The sequence below is a fragment of the Camelus bactrianus genome, chromosome 26 (assembly GCF_048773025.1).
Source record: "Camelus bactrianus isolate YW-2024 breed Bactrian camel chromosome 26, ASM4877302v1, whole genome shotgun sequence".
Taxonomy (NCBI): domain Eukaryota; kingdom Metazoa; phylum Chordata; class Mammalia; order Artiodactyla; family Camelidae; genus Camelus; species Camelus bactrianus.
The window spans coordinates 17,062,349-17,077,436 of NC_133564.1; the positions used below are offsets into that span (position 1 = coordinate 17,062,349).

General features: G+C 37.6%; 1 protein-coding gene across 25 annotated transcripts in view; it reads right to left on the bottom strand.

Moving 5' to 3' along the window:
• Positions 1-15,088, bottom strand: part of SORBS2 (sorbin and SH3 domain containing 2) — a 185,841-nt gene that overhangs the window by 36,251 nt on the left and 134,502 nt on the right. For 19 of the 25 annotated variants that reach the window (XM_074353290.1, XM_074353291.1, XM_074353292.1 and 16 more), the window contains 5 exons: positions 10,456-10,614; positions 9,683-9,766; positions 7,822-7,878; positions 3,440-3,489; positions 603-790 (listed from right to left, as the gene is read on the bottom strand). In XM_074353290.1, the coding sequence (XP_074209391.1) occupies positions 603-790; positions 3,440-3,489; positions 7,822-7,878; positions 9,683-9,766; positions 10,456-10,614 (538 nt within the window). The remainder of the gene's footprint in view (positions 1-602; positions 791-3,439; positions 3,490-7,821; positions 7,879-9,682; positions 9,767-10,455; positions 10,615-15,088) is intronic. The other 6 variants (XM_074353293.1, XM_074353289.1, XM_074353278.1 and 3 more) reach the window with 3 other exon arrangements.

A 15,088-nucleotide genomic window follows, 5' to 3' on the forward strand; every position in this document is an offset into this window, starting at 1 on the left:
GCCTGAAACCGGTTAGTTCTTAGTAGCGGACTGTTGTGAATTGAACACTATGTTACATGCTGAACATGGATATTCTATTCTATGTATGAATACTGACCAAAATATACCAACTCTCAAAGGTTAGATAAATTTTTATCTAGAAATTAATAATTAAAAAATACCCCAAACCAGTTTATGTCTTAGGCAACAGTGCTCTCTGTTGCTACTTCTAATTTCTATTCTATAAATCTGATTAGTTTTGCTAGTTGTAGTAACATTAGCATTGGACAATATGCAAGTATTTATAAATGTAATCTTTTAATAGTCTGACAGTACATTATTTGACACTTTAAATTTGTTCCGAAAAACACAAATGATGTATTTGGAGAAAAGGAAGCATCAATATACGATAATGAGAGTCCTTTAAGCTACTCAAATGGTTCACCAGCCTGATTTAGTCTATGTGTAAAGAATGCTATTGTTGTGAAATTCTATTTTCTTTAAGACACTGAATTTAAATGCTAACTATCTCTGGGTAGTTATCATGGGATCAGCTCTCCCGGGGTAATCTAGATTAAAACTTAAACCAGAGAATTGTCTACATGTCATTTAGTGTTGCTCACCTTTTGCTCTTGACGGGGAAGAAGGAGAAGAACTGATGAAGGACTTAGTCAGGGTGGCACTTGATCCTGGGAGGTCCGCTCGACCTGGGCTGGTCCTGCTTGCACTTGGATCCCCCAAGCCCCTCGGCTGCCCCACCGCAGGCTCGCTCTTCCGCCTTTTCCTAAAGTCGCTGGCCATGCTTGCAGAACTGAAAGAAGGAATCACCTTCAGTTTGGCTGCTGTTGCAGGGGGTTCGCATGTGAACCAGAAAGACTGGTGGAAGGTGCTGGTGGCCGTAGTATGACTCTCATCCCCCATGGCCCAAGCTGCATTTTTAGGAATTTATTCCTTGATATTAAAAATGATTTCTTCATAATCACTCTTAAAAATTAATAGACTCATCTGCAGATAGTGACAGCTTTACTTCCTACTTTTCAATTTGGATTCCTTTTCTTTCTTTTCCTTGTCTGATTGCTGTCGCTAGGATTTCCTAGACTTTATATATTTTAGAGCAGTTTTAGGTTTCCAGAAAAATTGATTGGAAAGTACAGAGAGTTTTCATATATCCTTTTTCCCCTGCACACAGTTTCTCTTGTTTTGACATCTTCTATTAGTGTGGTACATTTCTTACAATTGATGAACCATATCAATACACTATTATTAAATGTAATTAAAGTCCATAGTTTATGTTAGGGCTCATGTTTTCTGTTGAACATCCTATGGGTTTGACAGATATATGTCCATCACTACTGTATCATACAGAGTCATGTCATTGCCATAAAATATCCCCTTGCTCTGCCTCTCCCTCCCTTCCTCCCTCTGAACACCTGATGACCACTGATCTTTCTACTGTCTCTAGTGTTACCTTTTCCAGAATGTCATATAGTTGGAATCAACAGTACGTAACCTTTTCAGATTGGCTTCTTTCATTTAGCAATATGCCCTTAAGGTTCCTCCATGTCTTTCTGTGGCTGGGTAACTCATTTCTTTTCATTATTGAATACTGTTCCATTATATGGATGTACCATAGTTTGTTTATCCATTCACCTAGTGAAGGACACCTTCATTGCTTCCAAGTTTTGGGAATTATGAATAAAGCTACTATAAACATTCATGTACAGGTTTTTATATGAACATAAGTTTACAATCACCTTTTAAATAAAAATTCTCTTATTGGTGTAATTTATTACTGGCAGCTCAGTGTTATGATTTGTACCATGTGTCTTTTTTCTATGTAGAAGAGTTTCAACGACATGAATATGTCCAGAGGAGGTATGCCAAAATGGAAGAGATGACTGGAAAAAGGGAGGAAATCCGGTAAGACCAATTTCTCTTACCTCAAGCCTTCCCTATGGCTTTTCCTAATAATCTTAGCTTTAAAAGCCTTGCACTGGAATGCCAGTATATTTCTGTTTAAATAATGAATGACCAATAATCTGGTTATCAAATAAACTATTACAGTTCTTTCACTAGGTGTATTAAAAGGCGTCAACAGTCTGTAATGGCAGGGGATTTTTATCATGGCTCTGGATCTGAGTACAGTGTCATTTAAGACAAACATTAGTGAATGATTATATACACCACACAGCATGCTGTCTGTCAAATCATTAGATAAAATTACACCACCAACTGCAGCCACGGCACCAGCTCCTGTGAGCCAGCAGTGTGCTATTTGCTTTACTGGCATTATTGTCTCACAGCTTGCACAGTGATGTATACACTGCTGTCACTGTTTTACAAACAAATAAATGGAACCCACACGCTTTGCAAGTATAGAGGTGTAGCCAGACCTCAGAATTCATCTGTACTCTTCTATAGAGGACGCCCCTTTGCACCTGTTTTTGTTGTCATTATCCTGTCACCTGAGAGTCTCTGTGTCTTTACAGCAATCCTTAGGCCAGGTTAGAACTCTAAAATTTGAACATTTTAGGTGCATATATAGTTGTAAAAGATGTAAAAGGAAGGGTTTGGGGAGCTCCTTTCTTAGTGACATTAATGCCATTGAATGGCACTCACGAAACCAACTTACAAAGTTTTCCACTTATGTTGATGGAAATCTGTGGAAGAACAAGTTACTGTTATACAGATATTTGTTGTTGATACAATATGACTGGGAGTTTGCTTTACTCAATATTGCTACTGAACTATGTCTGAACTTCTGTACTGTTTTTAAGTAAGTGTCATATTCAAAGCCTACGAATAGAATTTACCTTGGTAGACTCTTAGGTAGTTAGGACCAGTGTTTACAAGCAATTTTGGTTCAATTCTATTTTGTCCCTTGCCAACTGTAAATACTTGGTATGTTACGGAGCCCAGGTTTCAGCTTACTAAAGATAAAATTGGGATAACAGTACTTAACTCATAATGTTTTCTTAAGGATTGAATATGTTTATGTACTTAGAATGTCTGGTATATAAGAAGTCCTCATTTACTGGTTATAACAGTATTTCTGATTTGTGTGGTCAGAGTATAGTGAACAAACGTATGTAGGACAAAATTTATAAAATCTTTAATAATTTATCATGGTTTTTCCCAATGTATTGTCATCGTGTCATCTAACAATATTGAAAGTTAGATGTCTATAGTCCTTATCCAAGGAAAACGAAAACTGGGTAGAGAGGAGATGAGGAAGGCCAGAATTTCACAGCCTGTGAAGGAATCCAGAATTATTTCACCTAATTTTTATACGTTCTCGAATATGATGATATAAAATGATGCAGAGGCAAATTAAGACAACTTTATGAATTATGGTGCTTAAAATAAAGATGAGGAACAAATAATTTCTCATTACCATTTCACTGAAAAAGAAACCACTGGTATAGAATATTCTGGCTGCATAATGTAAGGAGATGCTTACCTAGCAGGTCTTTCCAGGCTCCTGTCTATAGAGGATTGATACAAGGAGGCCTGTTAAGACAGAAAGATAGTTCCATAAGAAATTTTTACCATGGCAAACTTTCCTTTGTCCCTGGACATTAAATTAGGTATCCTAGAAAGAATATTGTCAAAATTGAGATTAAGAATACCATTTACTATGGTCATAAAAATGTCTTCCCAAACAGAAATCATACAATCTAATTTCTACTTCTTCCTATCTACTTTCGCTTCTGATATCCATTATCCCTTGGTATCTGAGGGGGATTGGTTCCAGGACCACTCCCCCGCCCACCCCGAGGATACAACAATCTGAGGATGTCCAATCCCTTATATAAAATGGTTGTAGTATTTGCATGTAATCTGCCATTTCTAGCTTACTTATAATACCTAATACAGTGTAAATGTTATGTGAATAGTTGCTGGCATGGCAAGTTCAAGTTTTGACTTTTGGAAATTTCTGGAAATATTTTTTCAAAAATATTTTTGTCCCCAAGTCAGTTGAATCTGTGAATGCAGAACCCATGGGTATGGAGGGCTGGCTGTACTGCCCTGCATTTCTCTGTGTAACTCAAAATATCCACAACCCAAACACTGCTGGGGAGAAAAAAGAAAAATCAATAACCACTCTTTCATGTAGAAATAGGCTGTAAATATAAACTTCTTACATAAAGGAATGGTTTGATGTTTAAAGAAATATTTGTAGTCATCATTCAATCCTTATAAAAGGTTTCTTTATAAATGTTTTGTCATGTGGCCAGGTGTTATCTTTAGATAGGCATAAAACTTAAGCAGAACTTTCATCTGTCAACATAGACATGACATTTTCATAAAAGCCACAGAATTTGGTTTGAAATTAAACCAGACTATCTGGTACTTAAATCAGGTACATATTTATATCTTTGAAATTAGTTAAGTTCAGAGTTAGTTTAAAATAAATGATTTAATGAACCAAAATATAACCCTTTTTTAAAAAGTGGATTTTAACACTTTAATCAGAAAATCAACTCTCAGTTACCCACGGTTGTAGGAATAAAGAAAAATAAATAATACAAATTTATAAATAATTCCAAGTGTGTATTATACACACCATTTTCATACTCTTTCATTCTGAACATACAACGAAATAGATACTGAGCAAAAATATTAGATACAAATTTAAGATGAGTGTAGTTGTATGATGTCTAGAATGTATAGGGTGCATACCAAGTGTGTATATATATGCACACACAGTGTTTATAAAGTCTGGGCTTTGGTCATATTTGATGATTAGTTCTTCATCACAACTAAACTGCAGTTTGATGAAGAACTGAAATTCTAGTTTGAAAATGTTCTTCTGTATGAATGTTTAAAAATGTCAGCCAGAAAGGCAGGATTTGACAAATTTTATCTTAAATTCCCCATCACACAGAAATATTTCACTTGAGTTTAATAAACCTACTTAGTGGAAATTAGACCACAATTTAAAAACTATTTCTATAGCTTTATTTTCTATTTGTAAATTAGCACTAATTAATGAATTGAAATATTAGTATATAATTCTGACATTCTTTATGTAGATCAGTCTGACAAGTCCCCTTACGCATAACTCTAAAATTGCTACTTTGACTAATATTTTCACTTAATTCTGTCTTTACTGAATGAGGAGAATGAAATTGCCCAGAAACAAACAAAAGCACCTCTTTGCAAGAGAATATTATCCCCTCTTTTTAAACAGAAAAAAGCATATAGTATTTTTAGTTCCTATAAAATATTTAGATTCCTAAGTTCTCAACAAATATAAAGTTAGAAAAAAATTTCGTCTGCTAATCAGGTAAGTTTACATGACTATTTTAACTTGCTGAATTCTGAATTGGACACTGGAAAGGTGGAAAGATAAATACTAAATAAGAAGGAAGGCAAATAAGTAAATAAATAAAACTGGATAATCATATTCCGATTTAGAAATATTAATTCTGCATGTTTGCAGAAGAGAAACGCAAAAGTGACTCAGAGCATTGCCATCTGTGTTGATTGTGGCTTTCGTGAGACACCCAGCCACAAACCACAGTTGGCCATCAAAATGTGTCAATTTCAGAACATTCTTAAAACAACCCTAGAGTGATCAGAAATTTTGAATCACCAGCATGAGCTAAGCAATACTGTAATATGAACTAAACACAGTGTAAGAAGTGAAGGTTCCATGCTGATAAGTTAACTGTATTTTAGACTTAGGCTAAGAAACTACAGTTGTTCCTCCTTTGCTGATTTCCACAATCCAAAATAAACTGAAACCATTATTGTGATTTTTATGTATGCTCAAAGGAAAAGGTTCAGTATTAAATTATAAGGAAATAGTAAAAAGTCTAGATAGATGACTAAGAGAAAAACTTGTATGATAATTATGTGAATGATACTCATTCTGAAATGGAAATTGTCTCCAGAAAAGAGGTACATGTTTACCTATTGTGCTTTACTGAGTATTTACATATTACCGTCATTTTAACACATCTCAATGAAGCTCATTTTAATAAAGTGTAGACAATGAATCGGTCTTTCTGCTAAGTGATCATGCTCTTAAACTTTGCTTAAAAGTCCTTAATTTTTCTTTATTAATGCCATTTCTCAGTTATATTTAGGATTAAAAAGTATGTAAAAAGTATGTTATTCATGGTATATACTAGGCACTTGGTAAATAGTAGCCAAGATAATGTCTATTCAATTATAGATTTTACTAGAAATGTTTTACATAAGGTCATTAGAGACAGGAGTCAGTACCTTATCAGAATGTTTTTTAACACTCCAAAAACTGTGATGTGAAATGAGTAACATAGTTGATATACTATCAGAACATACGACACCCCCTCTCAATCCCAGAGAGAGAATGGAAAATCAGTTTAACCATTGGCAAAGTGCTTTTTATGTGATTTTTTTTTTTTTGTGCCACAACTATAACGTTATAGAAAGCATAGAATTAAGTTTCTACTATTTTTGTCCCAGGAATTATTGTGTAATGTTAACTATCAGAACTTATATCACAGAAATCAATAGCTAATAAGGAATAGTATTAAGCAAAATACTTGAACTCTAAATACATCTCTTAGAAGTGCTCGGAAGTATGATATAAAGAAAATAGCACTGAAATGAAGGTTAAGAGATCTGTATTTTATTTTTAATTCGCCACCATCTTACCGTGTGATTTGGGACATATTTCTTAAAATTGCTGGGCTCTACTTTTCTTGACTGAAAAATGAGTAAGTTGGACATGGTGATCTCTGAATTCCATTTCAGTTCTCAGTGAGCTAATTGCCTTAAAAACATCCTGGAAATACCTCATCAAGATATCTGAGAGAAATATCTGACCAAATTGAATGCCAAAGTCAGTTCTTTGCCTGTTCCTGTATTGAGGTGATACTCTTTCTTCAGATGTGAGGGGAACATGATGCTCAGAATAGAGCTGCTTGTTGTATTTGATTTTCTTCAGATTATATGCCTATCTACAACACATTAGCCTTTACAAATGATTGAATTCAATAATCCAGAATGTTCCCGATTATTTTTTACTTAATATATAAATATTTAGACACTTCCCTATTTTAACATACATTCTGATGCATTCCTTGGGAGAAATTATTTGGAATTGCAAATTGAAGCTCTGGTAAGTTGAGTATTCCTCCTGAGACCATGCCTGCAATTCTAGTGGTCACCACCGTGTGTCAGTAGTACTTCCTGCAACATAGATATCCTACTAGTTTTACTTTCTGGTTGCACATATTTAACTGAGCGATAATCTAGTATAATGGCTACCTGGATTACAGTGCTGAGAAGGATTAGTAATGTCTGTTAAGGGTATGGAACTGGGAAGTGGTGACATATGTGCCAGTTATTTGTCAGCCCTGTTCTTGATTTTATCTGATGCTAAATTCCACAAATTGTATTTAGGAAAATGAAAGAACTAAAATAAATTTTAGGCAAACATGGTACATAAAAATCTGATTATCTAAGAATGTAAACTGTCATTCTGCACCTGCAAGCATGGTGATTAAATGGCTCTGAGGAGACTCCTAGTAGTATTTTATTCTGTCTAATTGAACATGTGCACTAACACTACTATTTTGATTTCTGATTACGTTCTGGATACCAGCCTGCACTGGATAGTTCAACTACAAGTTATGATTGGAATGATTTTTCACCTATGTTTCCGAGCGGGCCAACAGCTTTGGTATAATTAACGTACAAACAGTGATACTGGATACAACACAATGATGCAAAGATAGATTCTCAAAACAGCTTAGACACTACAGTGAATTGTAAAACACGGATGTTCAGAATCACAGTAACAGGTCTTAAGAGAGAAATCTGAAAAAGAGAATAATTTGTTTTTACCTCATTGGAAACACCAGAAGAATGATCTTGAACATAGTCCAGAGCCTTTTTAGGAGGCTGGGTGTAGATGCACCACATAAGCAGAGTGTGGAGATGGAATGGAGGAGAATCAATGGCAGCAAGGAATGAACATGTGGAAAAGGTGACAACAGTTAGAAACTGAGTGCTGATAGCATTGGATACACACAAAGAGTGACATGAATGGAGCAAAATGGGGGTAGCCCAGGAGGCAGAGCCCAATGTTTGTAAATATTCTCAAGCGCTGGGCAAAATTACTAGTGATTTGATTAGTATATATATAAACTCATTTCTTCAAATCAAAATTAGCACTCCTAGTCTCTAGCCACAGAGGAATGCAAGGTATATTAAAGAAACACTGAAAGGGCAGGTGGATAGCATGCCGGTGAGTTTCCACGTGTGGTTGAAAATGACTATAGAAAAATGCTGATAATTTCGGCTCAGAACAGAAACTGGTCTAGTCTCTACAAACTATCTAAACAAAAATAACAATACATATAAAATAAAGCTGGGGAATTTTTTTTCTCTGAAATAAAATGCATTTATGTGACTGCTTGGATACAACTTAGAAAAAAATTTTTCCTATTAGTTATAGAAATTCTAAAAAAAATTATTTGGTTTATATTCATTTACAGTGACTTTTGATCCAGTTCAGTAAGATGTAACATATCTAACCAAGTCTGCTTTGCGTTTTAATGGACAAAAGGGACTAACAACTATAACCACCTAGTATATAATATATAGTCAGTACTTGAGTATGTAAATCAGTATATGATTATGATAAAAGAAAGATTGTACACTCTGATCTTTCATGAAACTTCTGTACAGTGTATTCAGTATGTTCTTTACGTGTTGAAAATTCAGAAACACCGGTGAGAGTATAAAAAATATGTAATTGACAGACATCAAATGCACTGCTGTTGGTAGATATAGTTCCCTGGTAAAACTTGAGTTAATAATGGAAATTGTTATTTGAAGCTCGGATTGACTCTTTATCCCAAACAGATTAAGCAATTCTCGAAGGCTGACCTTTGGTTGGGTTTTGGGGACTACAGATGTTGTGGTGGTTTTCAGTAGCAGGACCAGAAATCAAGGTCCATAGGGTTTCCTTCTTTTTCCTTTTCCTTATATCCCTAATTGCAGGTGAGGTATTTTATAGCGGAGATATTCAGGCAGTGTATTACAGTGGGGATTTGCGAGAGGTTTTTGTTTGTTTGTTTGTTTGTTTTTGTTTTTTGATAGGCCATGGTTTAACTTCTGACTCTGCCATTTACTATCTTGGGCAAATTACTTAATCCCTCTGGCCTCCGGTTTCTTTTTCCTGGAGGAACATTGTGAGGACTCACTGAGAGGATGAGTACAGAACCCAGCACTCTCCAGGCGCTTGGTGAGTTCTCAGCAAACGGGAGCTATCATAATAGTAATTATCTTTATTGTAAATTTCACAGTGTTCCTCTGCTTGAACTAGACCCAAACGGACTGTAAACAAATACAAATCTTCTATAAATCTGTAATGATTGTCAGACTATTCTAAGACAGAAACTGTCTTAACATTTTGAATTTGCAATCAATTACACATAAAGTAATCCTAGTGCATGATTTGATGGTAAAGAAAAACTCTACAGGAAGCGTCTGAGCACGTTTAACTGGTAGAGAAGTGAATGTGGGCTAAGCTGTACCAAATCTGTGTATGTAGGATACACTTTTTTCAGTGTGTTTTTAGTGTATATACTATTCTGCTTTTATTCTCTAAGTGACGCCTATCTCTTCTGATAATGGTATGCTTTAAAAATCAAACAACATTCCCCTAATCATCTTATATTAACAGTCTAGCCTCACTTACCGGGCGTCCAAACTCCAGTTCTGAAAAGAATTTATACCAGGGCTCATTTTCTAAATCTATGTCATCTGGATTTATGCGATCAGTCTGGAGCAGATGTGAAGGAAAAGGGAAGGAAAAGTCACACTGAGCTAAGTGAGGGCAACGCTGTGAGGCATGAAAAACACACACATTCGCACGCAGACATGCATCAACTCTCATCCGACAAATCTCAGCCAGAGAGAACAAAGGAAGTAAAGTAAAATGAGCAAACTCAGGACATGGAGGCGAGCTCCGGTGTCACCACTTAGGCCCCTGGCTCTGCTTCCTCTGCTGTCCTGTCTGGTTTTCTCCTTAGCTGGCTGCATAAACTTCGACAAACTCCCTGGGACAGTGAGAATGAGCCTGGTAGCACAGCAGGGTGTCAAAATGGGCTCAACTCAGCCACCAGATAGCTCTTCTGGGTGAGTGGCTCCATGCGCACACCCTCCTTGGCCCCGGCGTGCGAGCCTGCACGCGTTGGGCAGTGGGCTCAGGTGTAGGCACTTGGAGAGCCTGGGGGAGGGGAAGGATACGGCAGGAAGAGATACAAGGTGGGGGGAGGAGTGAGAGGTGCTGCGAGACTGTTAGGGGGTTGGTTGACATGAAGAACCTGGGGTCTGGGTGAGAAAGAAAAGGGCAGCACGGTGGTGGTGACGGTGAGTAGCCAGCCTCTGGTTATCTTAACCTTTGGGGAACGAGGGCGACACCTGAACTTCCTGGCGGCATTTGCTACGGTAGAGGGGGAAGGAGCTCACCCAGATGGGAGAGAGAGCCGGGGTGCACGGGCTTGGTGTGGGGATGCTGGTCCTGGGCGGAGGGGAGGGGCTACCAGTTACTTCTCCATGTGGTGACAGGGAAACAGGCTTCCGGCCAGGGTCCCTTGGAACCGGTGTCGGAGTGGTTGGGAGAGGGGGCTGTAAGAAAAAGGGGTGAAGGGAAAACTGATTCATTAGGTAGACGTTCTTGATGGGACTGAGAGGACACCTGCTAGCAGCGCTTTGCGGGCTGCCTTAGGTAAGGCGGGAGGACACGTTCCAGAAAAATAAAATGTCCCCTGGGGTCCCCGCTAACTTAGGAATGGCCTGGACCACTGAAGAGGTGTGACAACAAGAAGCCACTTGGAAAGTGAAGAAAGGTCACATTTTATGAGCTACCCCAGCAGTCACCTACCTGTCCACCTTAAGCTAGAGAAATGGGTGTGGGTGGGGTTAGGTTTTTCAGATTGCTGTGGTTGGTCAAGGTTGCGAAAGAGAGGGGGAGAAAATCCCACCAGGGTTTGGCTAACACTTTAGAGAAAAAGCCAGTTTTTATACTTGACTTACAGTGTACTTTTTTCTGAATGTTATATTTAAGATATGAAAACCAGGACTGTTAATATAAACAAGTTGAGAAAATATATGCAATTGCTTTAGTAATAGAAAACAAGAGCATTTACTTTTCCTAGCAGTGTCCTTAATGCCTTTGAATAATACATGCCTGACCAGATTGATTCAAGCCATTGATTTTGCATTTAAAAGAGATGCTTGAAGTGCTAATATGGGTTATGACTTCTTTGAGAATTTATTACATGACACTAATTAAACATGGAGCAACTGGATGGTAATATTTTAAGTCAAGGGGAAAAAAAAAAAAGCTCCAGTTCCCTCAAAGCCATTCACCTTGGCCGGGAGGGGACATATTCCAGGAGATCTGTTACGTGCTCACTGCTTCAAAGCAGGTCCGTATCATTCCCTTACAGTTTCTAAAGAGCTCACGGACTTCCACGGAGTAGTTATATCTCCACTCTGGAAGAAATGCCCTACAATCTTGTAATATTGGATGTTTTGAGATACGCCACATTCGAACAAAAGCCATTATTTTGACAGTAGCTTGTCCGAGTGTGAAACTGACCTGTTGCCTTCCCGATAGTTTTGTTAACAACATAGTCTGTATTTAATGATCAATTCTATCCAAAGTCTTTTTAGAGATGTGCCTTTTATTTCAATATTTTATGAGATTATAATAGTAGTCACAGGCAGTGAAAGAAAAGTTTGAGACATCATGACACAAGAGTGAAAGGGTCTACGTTATCCCAAATCTGTGGTGATCATAATGAGAAAGATTGCGTAACCCTGGGACATGTTTACAATGGGGCGCTAAGTGATAAAAGCAGACTACGATGACAGTTCTGGTGGGGTCACAAAGCCTGTGTCTGGACAAGCACGGCGTTGAGATTGTTCTTTTCTTTCTTTTAAAATAGGATTCTCCTTTACTGTCATAACGTTGTGGAGAACATCCCGTAATTACTATGAGAAATGTTGCAGAAATCTTGAGCTATAGTCTCTTATTTATGTCAACATTCTATTTGGTTTATATTTCAGAAGTAACAGTGAAATTGATACAAAATATTCTGTTTTACCATCTTCTGTTTAATTTAAAAACTTGATTCAATTTATATCCGATTCAATAATGCAAAAGTAGTAATTGACATTTTGGTTGTAGTAAAATACTGTTTTTCTCCAATTATCATTTAGATTATAGCTGCGGCATATGGCTATTTTATGGGATAGTTTGGTTGGAGCTGATTCTTAGTGTAATTGACATTAGAGAGAATTTTCCAGTAATTTTGTTCTGTCTGTAGAGGCCCACTACTGCTTCTACAGGAAAACTAATCTTTGGCTCTTTCAAATCTCGCTGTTTCTAACGTTACTCACTTAATAATACTATTAATTCTCAATTTTATAATGTCTGTTTTCATGTACGGTACTTTATTTTGTTAAGGAGAGAGAGAGAAACTTCTCTTAAACGAAAATGTGTTTAAAAAACACTTTGAACAGTAGAGGGCAGCAACTTTACTAAACAAGTATATTTACCAGGGCTTACAACTTGGGCTTCCGCCTTAAAAAATATATACAACAAACAAATATACGAATTCCTGATTTATAGAAATCTGTTTCTATGATAAGATGTGGAAACGGGATCAGAATATCGACTATCCTGCACCCCACCTTAGAATGGCAGTTTTCCATGAATTACGATTTTGTAGATTAAAAATTCAATTTATCATCTCAAGGGGCAACGATCTAGAATCCATGCCAATAGAAATGAGAAGAGAACCTCTCTCCCCCTCCCCAGCAGCCACAGTTGGTAATTATCTATAACCCTGGAACGTAATGAAAGGCACATGCTTAAGCAGAGCGTCTGTGGTAAAGGATGGTAAGTGGCAGAACTAGAATTTTCTCTGCTGCATTTGACCTTTTGAATCCCTTTAGTCGTGCAACAATTAAAGGTATTAAGCAGCAATCTAGACTCACTCTAAGGTACACAGAGGCCTCACAGAAGGCAGTGATACAGATGATCAGCCAACAGACATGCATACGTACGCATAGTCTCACGAAATCAGCACTTTTCATGAATGACTTTAAAAATTTTTTTTTGTCATTCGACACGAATGTTAACACTCAGAAACTCATTTAGGATTTACTCTATTTGCTCAGAAAAGACAACAAAAGAGCAGCGATCCTGCTGCATGTCTTGCTACCCTCTTTTGGTCCCTGCTCTTTTCTTTTTAAAAACTCAGCACCCCTGTGCTTACAACTAACGTCAGGGCATCAGCACAAGAGGAAGTGTTTAGGAAAACCTAAAACTGTAAATTACACACGATTCTTATTTCAAGGTAACCCATTTTTAAAGTTTTGTTTTCCACAGTTTAAAAGCATTTCGTTGCTTTTCAGGTCATAAAAATTCTACTGTTCCCAGTATTCTTATTGCAGGCATGTGATTTCTATTTGCTGCTTCAGACACAAAAATATTGCCAGCATACCTTGGTTCTTTATAATTTATGCTCATTTGATTTTTAAGCTTTAATTGCCTTGGCTACTATGTTTTACATTTACTGAGATTCTGTAGTAAATGCTCTACATGTTGTTGGTTGGGATAATATTTTATGATTCAGATCAACAGATGAAACTCAATATTTTTATAGCTTACGCTTTGATTGACAATCTTCACTGATAAAGAAGCTTAAGTTCACTGAGGATTTAAATTACATTTGAACTCTGCATAGTGTTTTCAGTGAGTGTTTCTTTCACTTTTATCATCATATATGGGTTTAGTTATTGTACAGAAAGGTTGTAACATCTCATTGTTTTGTATTTTGAAGCATCAAGAGGTCCTAAGTAAGTGTTTTTTGTTTTATTTTATTTTATTTTATTTTATTTTTATGTGGCTCACCTATAAACATATCCAACCAGATGGGATGTGAAATTTTTATTAATATAATCCCAGCAGACAGTTTGTATGATTGTCTCATGGAATAAATTGTGGTTCAAGTTAGTTTAAGGTAAATCCTTAGTGATTGCAAAGTACTTTTCTAGATAAGACATTAGGCCCATGTAATCATCATTTCTAAATTTATAGTCAAATGAATATCTAAGCACTTAAACAATTGCATTCACTTTTATTTTTCTGTTAAAGAATATAAATGCATGTTGCATTGATTTCTAAGAGGGCTATCCTTCTGGCCAGGGTCTGGAGGAGGACTTCCATTCAAACAGTTCTGCCTCCTCTGCTCCCTTTGTGCGCTAGGGAATCATGGAATTAGTGAGCCACGGTTACTAATAGCAGTATGTGGAGTCCCTCCTGCGTGCTTTGATGGAGACCCATGCTGCCTTTTGTCACTAGAAGTGTGCAGACTTCATAGATAAGCTACCGAACAAGGATTCCATCCCACCGACTTTACCCACTAACTGCAAGGGTGAAACCTATATTCATTCACTTACATGTTAATTCAATGAGTCTTCACTGAACACCTGCCATGTGCCAGGCATTGTGCTAGGTGCTGGGGATTCATGTGGTGCGCCAGACATGGTCCCTGCCTTCAAGGAGCTTACAGTCTAGTGAGGGACACAGACAAGTGAACAGGCTGTTACAGTTCAGTGTGGTGGGCGCAGTGCAGCGTGCTCTGGCTCACAGCAGGGGAGGCTGTGTCCAGTAGTTGAGATGGTGCCCTGGTGGAAGTTAGACTAGGCTGAGGAGGAGACGGAACTTTCCATGGGAAGACAGAAATGGTGGAGAGAGCATTCCTGGCAGAGGGACAGCCTGTGCAGAGGTCCAGGAAGGAAGGAACTGAAAGCTCTCTGTAGAGCTGGGACATAGTGAGTGAGGCAGGAAGGGCAGGAAGATACTTGCGGCTGGAGAGGCCAGCGGGGGCCAAACCACGAGGTGTTTTGTATATTATGTTAAGGAATTCGGGTTTTGCAAGAAGGACACTTGAAAGCCAGGAGAAAGTTTTGAGCAGGAGGATTCCTAAGATTGCCCTCGCTGTGGTGTGGAGACTAGTTTGGAGAATTAGGGAAATGAGGTAGTGGCTGGCATTCTAATCCAGGCAATGGACAATTGTAGACCGGA